General features: G+C 39.1%; 1 protein-coding gene across 2 annotated transcripts in view; it reads left to right on the top strand.

The window, feature by feature from the left end:
* Positions 1-4,364: 4,364 nt before the first annotated feature.
* The window catches only part of nup214 (nucleoporin 214), a 15,909-nt gene continuing 761 nt past the window's right edge, over positions 4,365-19,512 (top strand). The window contains exons 1-34 of one of the 2 annotated variants that reach the window (XM_077737073.1): positions 4,365-4,560; positions 4,960-5,155; positions 5,494-5,648; positions 6,245-6,443; positions 6,515-6,585; positions 6,655-6,718; positions 6,796-6,899; positions 7,508-7,614; positions 7,692-7,758; positions 7,864-7,987; positions 9,011-9,169; positions 9,249-9,636; positions 9,906-10,042; positions 10,111-10,202; positions 10,297-10,383; positions 10,469-10,618; positions 10,683-10,841; positions 11,188-11,291; positions 11,361-11,534; positions 11,840-11,928; positions 12,013-12,096; positions 12,181-12,495; positions 12,873-13,040; positions 13,194-13,296; positions 13,423-13,495; positions 13,804-13,870; positions 13,982-14,066; positions 14,392-14,444; positions 14,611-15,978; positions 16,223-16,284; positions 16,365-16,530; positions 16,608-16,760; positions 18,529-18,700; positions 19,482-19,512. The exon at positions 19,482-19,512 is cut by the window's right edge and continues 118 nt beyond it. In XM_077737073.1, the coding sequence (XP_077593199.1) occupies positions 4,519-4,560; positions 4,960-5,155; positions 5,494-5,648; positions 6,245-6,443; positions 6,515-6,585; positions 6,655-6,718; positions 6,796-6,899; positions 7,508-7,614; positions 7,692-7,758; positions 7,864-7,987; positions 9,011-9,169; positions 9,249-9,636; positions 9,906-10,042; positions 10,111-10,202; positions 10,297-10,383; positions 10,469-10,618; positions 10,683-10,841; positions 11,188-11,291; positions 11,361-11,534; positions 11,840-11,928; positions 12,013-12,096; positions 12,181-12,495; positions 12,873-13,040; positions 13,194-13,296; positions 13,423-13,495; positions 13,804-13,870; positions 13,982-14,066; positions 14,392-14,444; positions 14,611-15,978; positions 16,223-16,284; positions 16,365-16,530; positions 16,608-16,760; positions 18,529-18,700; positions 19,482-19,512 (5,568 nt within the window). In that variant the 5' untranslated portion in view covers positions 4,365-4,518. Of the gene's footprint in view, positions 4,561-4,959; positions 5,156-5,493; positions 5,649-6,244; positions 6,444-6,514; positions 6,586-6,654; positions 6,719-6,795; positions 6,900-7,507; positions 7,615-7,691; positions 7,759-7,863; positions 7,988-9,010; positions 9,170-9,248; positions 9,637-9,905; positions 10,043-10,110; positions 10,203-10,296; positions 10,384-10,468; positions 10,619-10,682; positions 10,842-11,187; positions 11,292-11,360; positions 11,535-11,839; positions 11,929-12,012; positions 12,097-12,180; positions 12,496-12,872; positions 13,041-13,193; positions 13,297-13,422; positions 13,496-13,803; positions 13,871-13,981; positions 14,067-14,391; positions 14,445-14,610; positions 15,979-16,222; positions 16,285-16,361; positions 16,531-16,607; positions 16,761-18,528; positions 18,701-19,481 lie in introns of both variants that reach the window. The other variant, XM_077737072.1, reaches the window with a different exon arrangement.

The raw sequence follows: 19,512 nt of genomic DNA, 5'->3' as shown, positions 1-19,512 counted from the left end.
CGTTTGAGGGATTGTAAGGTGCTTTTCTTTTTTTTGTTACTGCACTGCTACTACCTCGGAATGCAGAATATTGCTGGGTCGCATGTCTTTCTCGTCTTGGAAAAAAATTTTTAGCTGTTTTTGTTGCGTCTTGGATAAAATTTGCTGCGTCGACGTCATGTCCAACTCGTTTAACGTGAATTATTAAGTTTCTCTTTGAGTAATTGAACACTTTTGGCCATTATTTGAGGAAATTATGTCATTCACTGGGAATAATTGCGATTTTTAATATTTTTGGGTAAGTTAAGTTCAAAATTAAGCCAATTGAGGCATTTTGCACACCATACATTATGAGAGGACGATTAAAAGATGACTAAATGGGAAAAACAAATGTAGAAATGCTACACTGTGGTAAAGGAGTGTGAAGCTGTGCCTTAGACTGACTGCGTGGGTGTCAATGATGCACACTAAGACTATGAGTGAATTAAATGTTACTTTCTTTTTTTTAAACAAGGAATGACTTGTATTCAACCTGGCTGTCCCTTCCAATATGATTTACCATATTTTCATGACTATAGGGCACACTTAAAAGTCTTAAATTGTCTCCAAAATAGACAGGGCGACTTATAATCCAGTTTGCTTTATATATGGAAAAGAAATGTATCATTCATTGAGGATGTCGCCTTATAGTTGTGAAAATATGGTACTGTTTATTTGGATGTACCCAAAGAATCTATATAATGTTGGTTGTGTTAGTTAGTTAGTGGTTAACTATCTAACTTGTTAGCTGCTATTGATGGTGTAAACAGTTTGGGACTCAATCCAGTTTTGGAAGTTCTGAGATGCAAATGATTTGGCAAAAGTGTAGATTTGATGTCTCAGTGGCAGTGAAGGAGTTAATGACTAAGCATTATAAATGCATTGGTTCTTTTGGTTGTGGTTGATGGAAAAGTGACAAATGACTCAATGTTGTGTTAAAGGCAGAAAGGAGTCCTATAATTTATCCAAATTTTAATTCCCCCTAAACCATTTGTACATTGTCAGTTCATATCCAGGCAAGAATGGCCTTTAAACAAAAAACTAAACAAAAAACGTCTTTATATTTCCCTTTTTTCTGTCACGATAACCTGAAGATGTCGCGGCAAACTTTGTACTGATTGAAAAGAATACTGAGTTTCCTCTTCTAGTGCTTATTTTTCCACATTTGCCAATTTGGTCTTCACTCTCACATGTGGACATATGGAAAAGAAAAGGGCGGAATAAAAAGGCTTGGGGGAAGAAAAAAAACAAAAAACATTGATATGCAAAAAAGAGGAAGCGCTTGAAACCATCCAAATGCATGACATTCAAAGCTAACCCGATAAAACCTCTGACCTTTTATGCACCGTGTATTTACGCTACTTTAAACACAAAGACTGTGAAGTGTCGCAGCAGGCTGGCTTTGTTTTCTTTTTCTCGTCACAACACTTTGTTGGGCCTTTTTAAGTGAATGTTGTTGGGTTTTTTTTGTCTGAGGCGAAATGAGAGCGCGGAGGATATAAAACTTTATGTCGAATAACTCCCCCGGCGGTGCATTTGAAACTCAAGCAGACTTTTGAGAGGAAAAAAAAACAGGAAATGCACTAAAATGTTTGAATGTGTTTGTATTTGTCCTTGAACCAGCACTTTAGAGTGATTTTAAGGCAGGATTTCCCAAATGTTGGGCTCGAGACGCAAATGCAATTGACGTGCAGTTGACACGAAATAAATCGTTAAAAGCGTCGGGTTTACGACGAAAGTTTCGTTTGACAGATTCCAAGTTTGTCCAAATTGGATTTGATGTGGAGGGATTGGAATGAAGTTATTCTTGATCTTTTTTTTTCTACTTGTAATTTAATGACTAAGTGAACACAAAGCTACTTCCAGTTAAAGGTTGGGAAATTCAAGGAACCTTTTTCAAGTGTTGTTTTGGTGACTGATTGATGGTCATTTTATGTTCAAGCAATTTTTCTTTTGTGATAGAAATATTAAAATATTCAGAGCCATGTTTGGTCACAAAACCCAGGTTGAAAATCTTTTAACACCTAAATGCCTGAATTTACATTTAATGGAAGTCAATGAGTTTACAATATATACATCAATGAGGAATGCATAAGTAGATACAACAAATATGGGACTAATTGTAAATATATAACTAAAAGGAGGATATTTCAAAAATGAAAAACATGAAAGAAATATGAGACATTTGGAAAGTTGACATTTCAAATAAAGAAAATCTTCATTTAATAACATTGAAAGAATAAGGATTTTTTAGATGTATATTTCCCTTTTAAAGTATAAATTATATTTTATAAAATTTATAAACCCAGCTAAATTTAATATCAATTTACTATTATGAATCTAGTACAAATATTTTCACATTTTTGGCTAATTTCTTTTTTTTTTTTTACAATTTAATTTGGTATTAATTGTTTTATTGATACTACTTTATATGTGCTTATATATTCTATTTTTGATGTATTATTGTTATATATAAATTCAGGCATTTAGGTTAAGGTTCCCTTTTGAAAAAAAGTTAATTCTGCATTCACATGTCCACATTTATGTGATGAGAAATATTCCCTTTTAAGAGAAAAATAGAATAGATACATCTTTATTCTGGCCTCCCAAAAATAACATACCAGATCTCTGTCAAATGTTGCGCCTTTCTTTAGAATAAACAATTATTTTTTACAACATGTCCCCCTTGGTAGATCAATAGCATGAAAAAAATGTGTGTGCATGATGTGCTAACCACAAATTCCATTTATGATGCAATTTCCTTGACTTTTAACTAGTTAAAAACAATTCTTATTGTGATATTGGCTTTAAAACAGATCCCAACTTGAATTCTCTATTTCAAACAGAGGCTAATTTGATTCAAAATATGCAATGCCCCCAAATGGAAATGACCCAACCAACCACAGTCCACGAGCCTTAGTTTGGGGAATCCTGTTTAGATTTAGATATTAAAAACAACAAAACAAAGAGTGTCATGGAAAAACAAGAAAACCGCACCTTTTTTAAAGCCATGTGTTCTGAGCGCTGACAATCAGGATGCGTGGATGCACTTTGGGAGGACGCGACTTGACATGAACTGCCGTGCTCTTGCTTTTTATTTGCTCCTCTTTTACCGATCTTATACTTAAGAGGGACGCAATGATCATAAAGAAAGACTCGTTTTTCCTCGGTGCTTTGGACCAGGCCTCTTCAAAAGCTCCATTCGGCTGACCTCAACATGGAGAAAGAAAACAACAAAAACATTTTAAATCATGGACATTCATCAGCCAGCTTGGACCTATTTCAAGTCTTGCTTTTACATTTTCAAAATGATTCAAAAATGTTTATGCGCCTTCTGACTCCAGCATTGATAATAATATATATGAGATACAAATGCAAGTTGCCATTTTTGATGTTGCATTTAAAAAAAAATGGACAGTTCATTCCCATCATGGTGTGTCCCATCATCAATTGTGTAGTCCAAGATTCCTGATTTCTTCCAATGCAATACAGAAAAAAACTGCTTTATAATAAAAAGGTCCTTACTTCACCACAAATGTGTTATTTTTGTGTCACTTTTTTGTTTTTGTTACTGCTCATTGGCTGCTGTTCATGCCGATCAATGTCCAATCTATTTTGACAGGGAGGGGTGACAATCAAATTAAATTAAAATAAATCTATGTAAAAATACTCAAATTCTTCAATTTCTTTTGGGTTTTGACCCATGAGGTAATGGTGGGGCACTTTTAGTTGACTAGCTCCGTCTAGTGTTGAAGCTGAGTAGTGCAATAGTATTTAGGTTGGATTTAATCTTCTTGTTTGGGCCATATTCAGTTATATTTCATAATTTGCTTTCTACTGGAGTTTGAATACCATCTTTTGTACATTAAGCTACCTGTTTGGGCCATATTCAATTATATTTTCATAATTTGCTGTCCAATGGAGTTTGAAAACACTCTTTTGTACAGTGAATAACATAACTAGTCATCTTTCCAAATAAGAATTCACAATATGTCAAAATAAAAATCATTTTACATGCATCTGATCCCCACAAGGTTCTTGGGGAAATCTATACGTTTTGATATTGCAATGCAACATAAAACAGTATAATTTAACAATAATTTGCAAGCATGTTTTTATTTCTGACATTAAAAGAAATATAACTTTATTCTCAACAATCAAAACAAATGTACAAACATGCATGACTAATGAAGCATGAAGTCTTTGCAAGATGAATACAAAATAAATTAAAATGAAAACATGAATAAGGCCTTTCCCGTACAAAATTTGCACTGTAAATATGGAGCTTTATGATTCTGGGTTCGATTGGCCGCCCTGATATCTCTGTGACGTTGAAGTCGCTCCTGCAAAATCGCGCGGAAGTCAGACTGAGTGTTGAGTTTTTTCTTGTCACGCGACAAAATAAATGCTGCACACCGTTGAATTTCGTCTTAATAAAAGAGATCGGGGCCCAAAAAAGCAATCTATTCCTGCAGACGCGTCGGATCTGCGTGTTTAAAGATGAGCGACGACAATGACTCCCCTCCCGAGAGGGAGATGAAGGTAAACACTTATCTGTTTTGCCCTCTTGACTCGTTAGCATGAGCTAGCTCATAGTGTGTTTTAGTATCTAAATGATCGATTGTACCAAGCCAAATGCTGAAATAACTGCCTTTTAGTGTAATGCAATTTGGTAACATGCTTTGGCGTGATTTTAAACTAAACGATCCCACCATTGAGTTAGTGATGTAACGCTAAAGGACTTTTTGTTGCGATCTACTTTCTTTTGGTTTGAAAACAAATTAAAAGAACGATCTAAATTGATTTTTTTTATGCACCAACTCTTTATTCTCTGGTATTTAATTTATGTGGCAATTTTTCCCCACTATTGCACATGTGTCCTATCCTTTTGAAATGAAATCTCCAAATGATGCTGAAAAAATGTCTGATTTCTGCATCTAGGACTTTCAATTTCGTCAGATGAAGAAAGCCAAAGTTTTCGAGCCTACGGGCGAGATGGCACGAGAGCGCACCAGTTTGCTCGCCATCTCCAACAAGTTCGGCTTGACCTTTGCTGGCTTTGGTGGTGCGTTCAAGGTCTACCGCACGCAGGACATATTCGCTGCTGACAAACAGGATGGCACGTCCAACACAATAGGTAAGATTATTTGTGTATTATATTTTGTAAATATTGTTTTCATGACATTTATCAACATGAGCATTCAATTGAAACTAAAGTATTTTTAATTATAAGAAAAAATTGCACTGGACAGAAGCCATTGAAGTAATACTGCTACATTTTCTTCAATAAATTAGATGCGCATTGTTAATTACCACAAGAGGGCAGTATTGATAGAACTCTAGGAAAACTGATCCATAAAGTAGACTACTTATGTATAATTACTGTGTAATATTCTTTGGCTGCATGTGTTGCTGTACCGTTTGTATTCACATACCAGTTAACAGGTTTATAACTTCATCATATTTGCTTTGTAGTTGATGGAATCGCAGCACTGGTGGAAGTAAAGGTGCATTCGAAGCTGCACAACTTGGCTCTCAGCAGCGACGAGCTTACTTTGTCGGTATGCGGCGCATCTGAGGAAGCCGCACTGTCCGTCAGGTTCTACGACGTCCGTACATTTGTCAATGAGGTAATCACCTGCATTGCAAGACTGTATAAAAAAGTTTGGAGGTATCTGGGCTTAGTAGTACATTTTACAGACAATTTAAGCCAAAAGTGTTCACCTGGTGGCCTGATCTGGCCCAATGCATAATTTTGTGTTGCCCCTATAAAGTAAATTCATATGAAATGACTTCATCTTTTTTGGAGAAATGAAATTTATAGAATTTATGTTGTCCAAAAATTAGAGACTGCTATTTTTTTAAGTATTGTATTTTCTGCACCATAAAGTGCATCTTTGATGAATAGCCTATTTTAAAATTTGTTTCATATATATAGTGTACCCAAATTATAAAGCACAGTGGTATTCGTAGTAATAGTAGTGGTGGTGGTAGTAGTAGTAGTAGTAGTAGTAGTAGGGGATGGAGTTATACATCAACTAGATAGATGGAGCTTCAGTAAAGGTAATTTCATACAATAGTTAACCAATATTGTTCCATAAATAATGCCTTTTCAGATTATTTGAAGCACTGACACTTTTGAGAAAATTGGAAAATATGGTACTAATTTTTTGTCCTGTTTTTAGAATTAAATAAAAAAATTAAAGTCATTTTGTGATCTTTTCAGGCACGACCACAGAAGTTACCTTTTGCCTCATGGCACCCCAGCGTGCCGCCTGAGACTCTCGTGCTGGACCTCAAGTGGAATCCCGCTCAGGTGTCCATGTTGGCTGTGTGCCTGTCCGATGGCCGAATGTCGATCTTGGATGTGGCCGCTGATGCAAAAGTGCTGGCTGAACTTCCCCCATCCAGCGGCGTCACATGCGGTAAGCCAGACAGACGTCTCTCAATTTGCCACCATTTGTTAATCACTGATCCTATTTTTGTCATTCTCCAGTTTGCTGGAGCCCTAAAGGGAAACAAGTCGCTGTGGGGAAAATGAATGGCACCGTCAGCCAGTATACCCCAGTAAGTGTAAATAGTGATTTTAAAATGATACCCCTCTTGCTAATTGATGTTCTGGTTGGTTGATTAAAGGCACTAGAGGAAAAGAAGGTGATCCCCTGTCCCCACTTTTACACTTCAGATGACCCCGTCAAAGGTAACGTTTTACATACACACGTGGCTTTCATGTATGTCATTTCAAAGGATCACACATCATCTTTGTGTTTGCCATAGTTCTGGATGTGTTGTGGTTGAAGACGTTTTCTTTTGCTGTGGTCTATGCCGCGGCTGATGGCTCCCCGGAGACCCCACCTGAGCTTGTCTTGATCACCATACCTGTGAGTTTTGTCTTTGACTCTTGAGGAGATAGTCTAATCCATTTGAACTAGAAAGGGCTGAAAGGAAGGAAGATTTATATGTGATACATGATATGAATATGTCCTGTTATAATAACAAAATATATAAATATAGGCCATGTAAAAAGATTCTAAATTGTAATCCATTGCTATTTTTATATACTATATATTTTTCTTCTTTTTTAACCATTAAGCAATCTTATTGTCAAAGGAAAAAAGGACAAAGCACATTTTTCTTTTCAAATGTGCCCTGGGATATTTATTTTATATTGTTTACAAGTCTTACTGAATGAAAGAGTTAACAATATCCATCCATGTGTATATATTAGATTCAGTCATTCAGTAAATTTGATTTCAATTAAAATATAGATTGGAGATAAATAGTATTAGGAGATTAAATTCTGATAAGTCAAGAGGAAATTTCATTTCAAAGTCGCTTATTATATCAATTATTGTAATCAATCTTAACTTGACATGTATTTACCTCTAGGAAAGCTGATTTTGTTTAAAATGGGTCTTAAGCCGTCTTTTAAATTGTAAAAATATCCTGGCTGTGTAGCAAAATGTAATGTATTTTATTTTCCAAACAGAAAAAGGATGAAAAGTCAGAAACCAAGTACCTGAACTTCAGTGACACTGTGTACGGCTGCTGTACAGAGCGACAGCACCACTACTTCCTCAGCCACATAGAAGACTGGTAAGACTAATCTGAGCATATCAAAGTACTAAACTGGTTTACTTCTGCTATCTGACAGTGTTCTTAATTTCACACAGGAACCTTGTTCTAGCTGCTTCTGCAGCCTCCATCGAAGTCAGTGTCATCTCCAGACAAGATGAAAAGGTACTTCGTAATGTAACCAATAGTAGTTAAATAGTAGTTAAAGAGTGTGGTCTACATGTGCAGCCATGACAGGTTTCCAACTTTTTTTTATAATTTTTTTTAAAGATCTGGGAATTGTGGATGCTGGAGGACGCCAGTAGGGCTGAGCTTCCCGTTTCTGAGTCTAATGAAGACACGCTGCCTCTTGGCTTAGCTATCGACTACACCAGCCAGCAGGAGATCCGCATCAGTAAGTGTTTTCTGCTACCTGAATAGTTTAGTTTAGATTTGTATACCCTCTACTGCGTTTTCCATTCACAAACGTGACATGAAATTATCTCATTACATTATAAGAACAAAACAGGAACTTCTGACTAACGCAAGGACACTCCTTTTTTAAATAAAAAAAAAAACTTCCCAAAGTAATCAACACTTGCCGGCGTGCATATTTTAATTTGTTAAGTATAACTCATCGCCTGGTATTGACAATGATGGACGTCCTATTCATTGGCTGCTAGGCACCCCAGTTCAAATAAATCCGACGTCTGCGAGTGGAAAACTAATTTAAATTGTAATTGCTTTTAACTACTGAACACCCAATCATGTAAAGGCCTTGCAAGTGCATCTTATTTTCATGCTGAACACACTCTCGGTAATGAGAACAAGGCAAAATCTATTAGGATTTCTTTGTCGCTGCAGTGCTGGACGGATACCTCGAGAATAATAATCAGCATCTGACTCAATAGACATTCACGTCCAGTATGTCTCCCCACCTCTCCCTTTTTGGAAATAAAAAACCTGCAATCGGTTGCAGCACTTTTAATACAATAAAAATCCAATGTGCGGCAGGAGAGAGTCATTATATTGAGAGGTTGGTTATATCGTTAAAACTCTGTTGAGCTTTGAGAACCAAAACAAAGCGGCCCAAGTGCTTGCAGAATGTTTATGAGGAACCCTTTGACTCGTACTCGCCATTGTTCATTGTAAAGCAGTTTTTTTAGTTAATGTTGCACCGGTGGGAATTTTTTTTAGCTGCCATTATCGATTTTACAACCAGTTTGTATGGTGTCGGTTGATGCCGATATTGCACCAAATAATCAAATGTCCCTTTTTAGTAATGATTAGAGTATCACTGCAATATTTATCTTTGCTTACCCAGAGACTCCTTAAAGTCATTTGTGCCCTAATTGGTATGAATCACAACTTTGACAGAAGCAGAAGCATCATTTTTGTTGAGTTTCTCATTGCTTGAAATTGTTTCCCTCTTTTTAAGGCGATGAAAAAATATTGCCCCCGGCTCCCATTATGCTCATGCTATCCACTGAGGGATTGCTTTGCCCATTTGTGCTACTAAACTTCAATGCTGGTGTCAAGCAGCTGATTTCACCCTGTGTGGCCCTCACAGCGGCAGGCGAGAGACCCCCAAAGCCAGGTAAGAAAGTTAGTGACCGGTAACTGAGTTGTACTGCTTGTTATGAATTGAAAAGCATATTATTATTTGTCGTCTTTAGAATCTTTGGTAACGCCGTCCCCCAAGCCCACCGTGGCACTCCCGTCTACCTTCCCAACCGTCGCTGTGACTTCACTGGCCACGTCATCTGCCCCGCCCCCTTTTGGTCTTGGTTCCACTGCCCCCTTGTCGTCATCGTCGGGGTTCAATTTTTCAGTCCCACCCATCGGCAGCAATTCTGCCGCTCCGGCCTTCTCTTTAGGAGCACCGCCATCTTTCGGCTCTGGGGCCTCGGGCTTCTCATTCGCCCCCTCCAAGCCTCCCTCTGAAACCCCCTCGGCCACCTCTGCGTTTTCTTTCAGCACCCCCTCGAATAAAGTCCCTGCCCTGACACCCCAGAACATTGCCACTCCCTCTGCGCCGGCGGTCAAACTCAATTTGACTGACAGGTAAGACCCTTATTTTTCTGATTGTCGGTAAATATATTTATAATTAAAAATTCCCACACACTGGAGTATAAACCACATTTTGGCTTTTAATTTTATTTGATTTGAGACCAAGAACAAACATGCATGCCTAATGTGACAAAAAATGGACGGCAATAGGTTAAGTTGTTGTCTTAGGTTACAAGCTCAGCTCTGACTTTTTAACCTGCAAAATAAGCTTTAGAAATATATTAATTTTATTAACAATTGTCAATGCCTTTTCTCTTTTCAAGGTTTTCTTCTGTAGAAGCACCAACAGCAACTCCACCATCTTTCTCCTTTGTCTCATCTATGCCTAAAAGTGTCTCTAACGGTGGCGTATCTGCTGTTGCTGCTGCAGTAGCGACCACCAAGCCAGTCACAGTGTCAAGTAGGAACAAATTTTAACTTTAATTCTGATTTATTCATTTTTTTAACACATTTTTGCTTTCATTCCAGCCCCAATACGTTCGATTCAAACCAGCGCACCACAAGCAGTGCTCCAAAAACCATCACCAACACCAGTGACCCACGGTGTTCAACACCCTCAGGTATTGATAATAGTTATTCTTTTTCCTTGTCATTTTATATCACAATTATATATATAGAGATATTTATATGGGATTTCCTTGCATCTTATTGCAGACACCTGTAGCCGACGTCAAGCCGGTGGAAAAGAAGCCTCAGCCAAAGAAAGAATGTGATCCCATCATGATTGGAATACAGGAGGAGGTAAGCTTAATGTCCTCCACATAACTTTGGCTTTACATTTTGCCGTAGTTAATCATGTGCATTTGTGTTTGAACGCCCTCGTCAGATTTCGCACTTCCAAAAGGAACTGGATGATTTCAAGGCAAGGAGCGCAATGGCCGACTTTAAGGTTGGAACCAATGAAGACATGAAAGAGCTCAGGAAGGAGTCAGAAGATCTGAATATTTTTACTCTGGAGATTAAGGAAACCACAGAGGTAAGGTTTTTTTTTTTTAGAAATTTGATTAAGAATTGAATATGTAAAAATATGCTCTTGCCAGTCTCTGCACAGCGACATCGGCATGCTGAAAACCACCTTATTGGAAGGTTTTGCCGGTGCTGAAGAAGCCAAGTCCCAGAACGAGCTTAGCAGGGATCGAAATTATCGACAATTGCTGTACAAAAGACCTCTTGACCCTCGCAGTGAGGAACAACTCAAGGTGAAATCACATCAGCATATTTGGACTCAATCATTGGTTAGGGCAACCAACATAGCAGTATATAATAATGGGGAAACCTCCACACATTCTAGAGAGAGACAAAATATCCAGACCAATAAAAAAGTACTCCACATAATGCGAGTAATACATTTAAAATATTATGACTCAAACGCCATTAACACTGTTTTATCTGTGAGCAAGTCTTATCTATTTTCAAGGACAGATCATAAATAAAGGCCTAAAAGTATATTAATTAATCAGAATTGTACATCTCAAAGGAAACCCACTTTGCTGACCTATTCACAGCTTTTTCATGAGTCACAGAAAATGTTTCTTTTCCTTGTAGGAGATTCGCCGTCTCTACCAGTACGTCATGGTCGCCGTGGAGGACGTCAATGGTGTTCTGGATGTGGAATGGGAGAAACACTTGGAGAAGAAGAAAAAGAAAAAGTATACTCCAACCCGCCAAGTATTTTAACAACGCAGAATTAACATTAACTGGTGTTGGTGTGGTGACAGGCACATGGTGGTTCCCGGGCGTGAGGGTCTTTACACTACGCTGGCCAATAACCTGTACATCATCAACCAACAGAAGAATAGGCTGGATCAAATTGTCAGTGAACTCACCTCGCTGCACCTTTACAACAAAAAAGACGCTCTCCCAGTCAGCCACAACACAGCCACATCTAAAAGGTATGTCAGGCACAGAAAGAAAAACAAAAATCCTTTACAAATCCGTTTTTTTTTTGCATTCTTCCACCTGACACTTTTTCAGTGTTTTTTTTTTTGCTGTGAATTGATAAAAATTCATTACAAGTAGACGTCTAATCTATTTGAACTGGTGAATGATGGAATGCCAATGCTCCCACTTCAAATGGACATCTGTCACCATAAATAGTAGCCAATGAGTAACTACATATATTTATACAATGTAGCAAACGTGTACTGATTGGCGGATTGTGCCATCGCATATCTTTATCTTTGTTTGTTTCTTTTAGTATGGAAAACGAGCTTGACAGTTTAAGGGATGCTCTCCTGAGGGCCCGACTTGACACCGCTTCCCCTAAACCCAAAAGCCCATCACCTGGTACTTAATTACATAACTTTGTGTATATATTGCTGAAAATAGAAGCCCATTACCATGATAAACTCTCTCCCTTCCTTTTTTCAGTCAAGATATCACCAGTGAAGCAGTCCCAGCTCCGTAACTTCCTCTCTAAGGGTCTCATGCCTCCCGTTCGCTCTACTGCGCCTGGTACTTACTTGCTCTAAAAAAACATGGATAAAAACGACCTTATTGGAACATGTTGGTCTGAATTTTCTTTTTTCTCTTGCCAAGCCAACCTGTCGCGCTCAGCTTTCCTGTCCCCCAAGTATTACGAAGATCTGGATGACGCCAGCTCCAATTCGTCCCTTTCACAATACATGGAGCCTCACCTGGAATTGGAGGAGGAGGAAGAGGAGGAGGAACTGCAGCCCGAGCGCTTGCCCATTGTCGCACCTGTTGCGGCCCCTCCTTCCTACCCCAGGCACCCCACCGTGGTGAGGACTCCTTCCATCCAGCCGGGCTTTGGAGCTATCCAGAGCACGCCCTTAGCCAAAATGCAGTCGGTGCCAGGCGTGGGTTTTGGTCTGAGTCCAATCGCCAGCCCTGGTAAGTCTCACATCATTCTTCTGAGGCTTAGAAAGAAATTAATCTCGATTTGACATTTTAAACCTTTTTTAGGGCAAGCGGCTGTTTTTGCAAATTAAAAAATGTTAACCTCATTAACACCGGGCGTCCACATAGTTTGGGTGATGTCGGCCATATAGTATTATATATTAGTTGTACTATATATCATACTACAACTTTATCGATGCATATTACACTTTTCTTACTGTTAAATTACCCTTTTTGTTAAGAATTTTTGTAAATGATCAAACCATGACTATTTTCTTGCTTTTTAAACCTCATTTAATCTTAAAATTTTCTTTTCTGTGTTACAATAGTGTTTTTTTTCTCCAAACATGTTTATTTTCTTTTAATTTCAGTACCCACCAATAAGATCAACCTAAGTGGAGCTGAAAGCACTGCCCTTGCTACAAAAACTGTCAAGCATGGCGCGCCGCCTGCCGAAAGGACCGTCCCTGTTACCATCCCGGCTCAGCAGGCCGCCGCTACCGCAGCCCTCCGCAGGCTTATGGCCAATCAAAAATCAGGTACCACCTATTCAATGAACTTTCAATATGGCACTACGCCCACCCGCTTCAGATCAATTGTTTGTTCTAACTTCTGCTGTAGTCATCCAGGTGGCGACAGAGATCAGTCATCAGTTAATTTTCGAATCAAATATATATTTCTTATTGTTATAGCCATCGCCAACACGTCCTTAGGAGAGTCCACCTTAAAAAGTGGGCCGCAGGTGGTCAATGTCCAGGAGAAAGGGGCGCCCATGTCAACTCCGTCAATTATAAGGTATTATTTTCCTATATGCAACATTATCAAAATTAAAAAAAGCCACATGATTAGGTGTCTAACATTGTCGGTGGCAATCAAATATATATATTTTTAAATAGTCCTTTCTGTTGTTGTCTTTTGCAGCTCAGCAGCAGCAGACACCTCCACCGTGCAGCTTCCGGTTCCTGTTGCTATCACATCCAGTCAACCTAAACAAGTGAGAAAATTAATTACTAGTATTGTGAATGTGTGTAGCATAATATTGACATACAGATTTCTTCTACTAATGTGAAGCTTGGGATTTATGGGACTTGTTTTATGCAAGTAAAAAATGGCATTAAGATTTCCAATCCTGGACTCAGTTTTGTGAAATTAGGTTAGAAATAAGTTAACACCATATTCATTTTAAAGGTCAAAACTACATGATTTCTTGGTTACATTAGTATCTGTTTACTTGGGTATTCTACAAAAGAAACCCACATATGTTTGTTTCTTCATTGTCATTGTTAAAACTTTTCTCTGCAGAATCAAGGCATTGGCATGCCAAAAACATCTTTTGACGCAAGCACTCCACAGGGAACCTTTATGTTTGGTGAGTTCATACTTTGCATTGTCTCATTGTTCAAACCTTTTATTTTGCATTTTCTTATTAGGAGCATGATTAAAATACTCCTATTTTCATTTTTTCCTTGCTCCCCGACAGGTCAATCTGCCAAAACTGACAACTCTGGTACACCTTGTAGCACAGCTGATTCAACTATTAGCAAAGGTTTCTCCTTCACGTCAACGTAAGTCCACTGTGAAATTAAAGTATTATAATTTCTGTTTTTATTTGAGATATATACCATCATTAAAAAAAAAATCAAATCCTCTTTTACTCTTTTTGGGAACATCTGGCTATTTTTTGGTAATTTAACAAAGGCTTCACATTTTAGGTCATAATATTTCATATACATAGAATAATTTTATAGTACAAGTTGCCCTATATAGGATTAAATAGCTTGAAACATTTTCCATATTTTCTTCCCCTGAATATATATTCCTGGTATTAGAATAAAAAATCAATTTCCCTAGAATTATTTTCTTCCTAACATTTATTGCTTCTTTTTGCAGCCCGTCAAACTTCAGTTTTGTATCTGGCACTTCAGCAACAGGAGTACCACCAGGTAAAAATCCTTAAAAGTTAATGAGGATAGTTAATACATACATTTTTCTTTTTGCAATTTATAATATTTCTCAGCAACATGAAATTGAGTTTTAAACCTTCAAACTGTTGTCAATTCAAATGTCAATTCTCCTTAATGTGACCTCTTAAATATTCTTTGTTTCCAGTCAAAAATGTGAATGATTTGCCCTTTGGTGGAAATGGCAAGATGATATTTGGTCAGAACGCAGAGGAGCTGCCAAAATCCATCTCACCAGCCATAACTACTACTCCAACAATGGAGGGGTCCGTCCCAGTTTCAACTACAGCTTCTGCAAGGCTAGAAGCTCAACCCATTAAACCAACTGGAGGAGAAACTCTTGGCAGTTTCTCCGGCCTTCGTGTGGGTCAAGGCGAAGAAGCCAAAGATTCGTCAGCCAAGCTTCCCCCTGCCAACAACGCTTTCAGCTTTGGCGGTGCGAGCATAGGCAAAGGAGCGGCACAGTTCAACTTCAGCGGCGATCGCAATTCTGCCGGAGACTCTATCGGAACCGACTTGTCCAAATCCGGTAGCTTATTCAAACCTCCCGAAGCCACACCCAAGCTGACCTTCTGCATGACCGTATCAAACACACCTGTCTCAGGACTGCCCACCTCTTTTAGTAGTCTACTAGCTGCACCCGTTGAACCAACAGAAGACCCCAAACCAGTCTCACTACAATCAGAGCCTTCACCTGAAAAAGTTCCTTCTCCAGAACCTCCCGTTGAGGCCATTGCAGCTACAGAGACCACTAAGCCTTCGCCGGATGCAGTTTCAGTCAAAGACCCAGGTCCTGTTCCAGATGAGTCTGCTTTAGTCCCAACAACAGAGACAATCTCAACAGATACACCTGTGGATGTCACATCAGCTGCCCCTATTGTTTCCGTTCCCCAAGTAGCTCCATCCGTGTTCCAAGTATCTCCTTCGGGGAAGCCCGGGTCCATTTTTGCTCAACCCGTGGCGACTGAAAGCAGTGCCCCCGCCGTGACGCCAGGCGTCATTTCAACGGATGCCCCCACAATCACTGCCCCCGAGGCTCCCGCCACAGCAGCTGCTAGCACACCAGCTTTTTCAGTCACCGCTGATACTACCACTGTTCCCACTGTTTTTGGGCAACCCGCTGCGACTCCTCAAGCCTCCGCAGCCTCGGCTACGTTTGGGTCTTCTACCTTCGGCGCTGCAACTGGAGGCGGGTTCAGCAAGTCTGTTTTTGGACAGCCGAGTGCTTTTGGTAGCACACCAACGGCCAGCAGCTTCTCCTTTGGACAGTCCACATTCGGAGGAAACTCTAACGCCGCCGCCACCACCGGAGGAGGAGGAGGCGGTCTTTTCGGAGTAGCGACACCAAGCGCCAGTTCTTTTTCTTTCAACACGTCCAGCGGTGCGAGCACTGGAATCTTTGGACAGAGCACTACCTCTGGTTTCGGACAGAGCTCTACATTCGGACAACCTTCCCTTTTTGGAAGTAACACAACTACGTCACCATCGACTGGATTCAGCTTTGGTCAACCATCAGGTATATTTAACACTTCCATTCGGGATGTACTAGATTGCAAAATGGATTAAAAACATTGAATTTTAAAAGTTAATCCATTTTTAACTTCTAAAGGCCAAAATTGTCTTGAGGTAAACATTAAGCCTAATCCAAAATAAACACACACAGTATTTATTATTATTTTTAAATGGCTGTGCCAAGGTATTGCTATATTGATCTCCTTTTTCAAGTAGTGCGAGGCTTATTCATTTTTCATTTCCAACAGCATTCGGATCGTCTCCTTCCGGATTTGGTCAGCAAGCCAACACAGGGAGCGTATTTGGACGGGTACCATCATATTCATTCTCTATGAACAATCACATTTTCGAAACTGCTCGCTCAGTTCAATTTTCTTTCAACTACAGCAGCCGTCGGGTGGAGGACTGTTCGGTTCCGGCACCCCCAACGCAGCAAACTCTGCGGCAGGAAGCCTCTTCAGCGGCCTCGGAGGCAAACCCAGTGATGATGCCGCTAACAAGAATCCATTTGGTCCCACTGCTTCTACTGGAGGATTTGGGCAGCCTGCTCAAACTGGTATGAGGCACTGGCCCTGGTCATATTGTCTTGTGTCACCTTAAAACTTGTATTCATTTGACCTTGTCTTTTCATAGGGACTCCCAGTCTTTTTGGAAACACCGCAGCTAAACCTGTTGGATTTGGACAGGCCTCCTTTGGAGAGCAGAAACCCAGTGGCACTTTCAGTTCTGGTGGCGGATCTGTTGCTGCCCAAGGTTTCGGATCCTTCACAAGTCCAACAAAAACAGGTATTGCAACAAAACTGAGTGTTATTGTTTGATTCCTGTTATCTTTACACCTTTAGAATACAGTGCCACAACCTAAGGCAAACACATTTGCCTTTTGTGACCTTGGGTGGCCTCCCAAGTTAATTCTAAGCAGTCAAGAAACAAAAAAAATATCTTCACATTTTATAGCATGATATGCCATGATTGAGTATCTTTCATCATTATTTGATGAAACATTTATTTTAAAAAGATTATTTGCCAATGAACACAATGGATTGGACACTTAGAATAATTACTGCCCTTCAAGTAATTTATGGTCATTTGGGCAATAAGTAGTTATGATGCCTTGCACACTCAGCATAATTAAATGGAAAACTACAGCTAATCTATGATTCATATTATAATTATTACCATTATTTATTGTAGGTGATTAGCTGAATTTGGAACCTCCTACGTACCTCCAAGTGGAAAGCTCATTGTCTTCCATTCGTTTTATTCATTTCTAAGAGGCAAAAACTTCTGTAAAATTCTGTCTAGTCTTGGCCTGGGATTTTATCATCAAAAGTCAACAAGTACCCTTATCTACTCATCCCACCCATGCATAAGGAGGCTAAGTCTGATGCTGTCGTTGGGCTGCTATTTGATATGACATTGAAGCTGCTCTTGACATGGGCGTATTTGGGTCAGAATGAGTTGTGATATTTTCCAGGCAATCGCTAGTTTGGCAGAAAAAAAAACTACCCGGCAAATTAAACAAGCTAGATACACTTCTCCTGAAAATGTACAATTTACAGTATTAGGTCATACTTTCTTTCAATGGTTCTACTTCACTAATAAACAAATGGAAAAAGCGTGCTTTCAAGGAGCACATATGCATTAAATATCTTAGAGCCCTAATAATTGTGCTCCTATTGTTTAATGTTATATTTTCCAGCACTGTTGTTTGTCTCCTATCTTCAGGCCAATCCTCCTCCACTAACTCAATTTTCAGCTGGATATTAGCAACCCCGCCCATCCGTTACTCCTAATGCCTGATCACTCTGCCTTGTTCAGACAATGTAATCCTGTTACATTAGCACAATCAATTATTTACTAGGGCGTGCTGGTATGTGTGCTGTAATTTCAGCACACCCTGTTTGTCCACTACACATTAAGGGCTTTGAGATGTGGTCTGGTTGCCCCAAAACAAAATATCCGTATCAACTATTTACTGAGAGCATTACAACAAATAGTCCTTAATTCCCAATAGGGCAAGTGAATATTATAGTAATATAGAAAAAGAATTTGGGTCATGTTGGTCAATGGAAAGTCCATATGTGGATGCCAAGAGAGGTCACATGAACTCAATTGTTTTTTCCTGTTTTTCTTCTTTGTTATTTGTGAGCGGATCTTAGTGCAATTTTTTTAGGTATATTCTTGAGATATATACGTATTAATCTTCAGAGCTTGATTTTAGGGTTTTTTTCTTGAAGCTGATTAATTCTATCAATTGTGGAGTTATTGTTGGGTGTAAGTCTGAGTTAGTCTGTAGGTAATGAGATGTTTTGTTTTGGTAAATCATTTTGAACTTGGTTTGGGGGCTCATCATGATTGTATTTTTTTTTTAATATTTCATATGTAGCCTTCTTTACTTTATTCTTTACTTTAAGTAAAATACTGTGTCATTTAATAAAAACAAATGTATTAGGATTAAATAAATTAAATATAGGGTATTATGTTTCACTCCCTTTTTGATATATATGTAAAGTATTTTCTTATAATGACTTATTTCAATCCTTTCAAAATACAGGTGTATTTGGCAGTGCACCAGTTTTTGGAAGTCCCCCTGCCTTCGGTGCATCGCCATCATTCGGGACCAATGCGTCTTTTGGCGCCAGTCCTTCCTTCAATAACGCCATGAATTCCTCCGCCGGAAAGGTCTTTGGCGAGGGAACTGCCGCTTCCAACATGGGTGGATTCGGGTAAGAAAGAGTGGTAATGTCTTTAGTTTATGTGGCGTCCTTATTTCTCAGTGAAGTTTTATTTATTTATCAATACAGCACAAAATGCGAACATTATATACACAAACAATTGACAGCTATTTGATGAGAGAAAGTTTAATAAGAAAACCACCAAGCATGACGGGTACGAGTGTGGTCACATTCTCTGTATATCTTCATCAACTGCGTGCCTGACAGTGTACCACGATCCGACTTTTCATAGCTACTAGCCCCATTTCTTGATGGAGTAGATTATTCCCCCTTGATAATCTCACTTTGGGATCACGCTGCCTCCGGATTAAATCATCTCACTTTCTGTCCTACTCTCTGTGCTTTGCATAGTCGCGGATCCGCTTGCTGATGATTTTCTCGACGCCAATCCTACGGAAGGATTATCTTTTTAAACCTTCATTTCCCTCCCCCATCATACCAACACACGCACCATCTGACACATTCTGCTGTTGTGAAAAAAGATCTAAATGTATGTCATATATGTGAGTCCATGGGTCTTATCCAAATTGGGAAGACTTTATTCCGAATGCCCTATATACATATATACATATATACTATTTATACACACGATCGACGGCTAGATTTTTACTGCAAGTAGAGTGAGAAATTAATATGAGCAGTCCTGTATTTAAGTACTACAGCACTGAACGTTATATTTGTGTAAACCACAACACAGATGTTTGTCATGTATCCAAATGAATATATATCCCTTGTATAATTCATTCTTTCCTCTCTCTCCCTAATGGCTCAGTTTCGCCTCACCGTCTAGCGGCTCGTCCTTC

The sequence above is a fragment of the Stigmatopora nigra genome, chromosome 17, assembly GCF_051989575.1.
Source record: "Stigmatopora nigra isolate UIUO_SnigA chromosome 17, RoL_Snig_1.1, whole genome shotgun sequence".
NCBI classification, from domain to species: domain Eukaryota; kingdom Metazoa; phylum Chordata; class Actinopteri; order Syngnathiformes; family Syngnathidae; genus Stigmatopora; species Stigmatopora nigra.
Note: the sequence above shows the minus strand (reverse complement) of the source record. Positions and strands in the feature narration are given on the sequence as shown.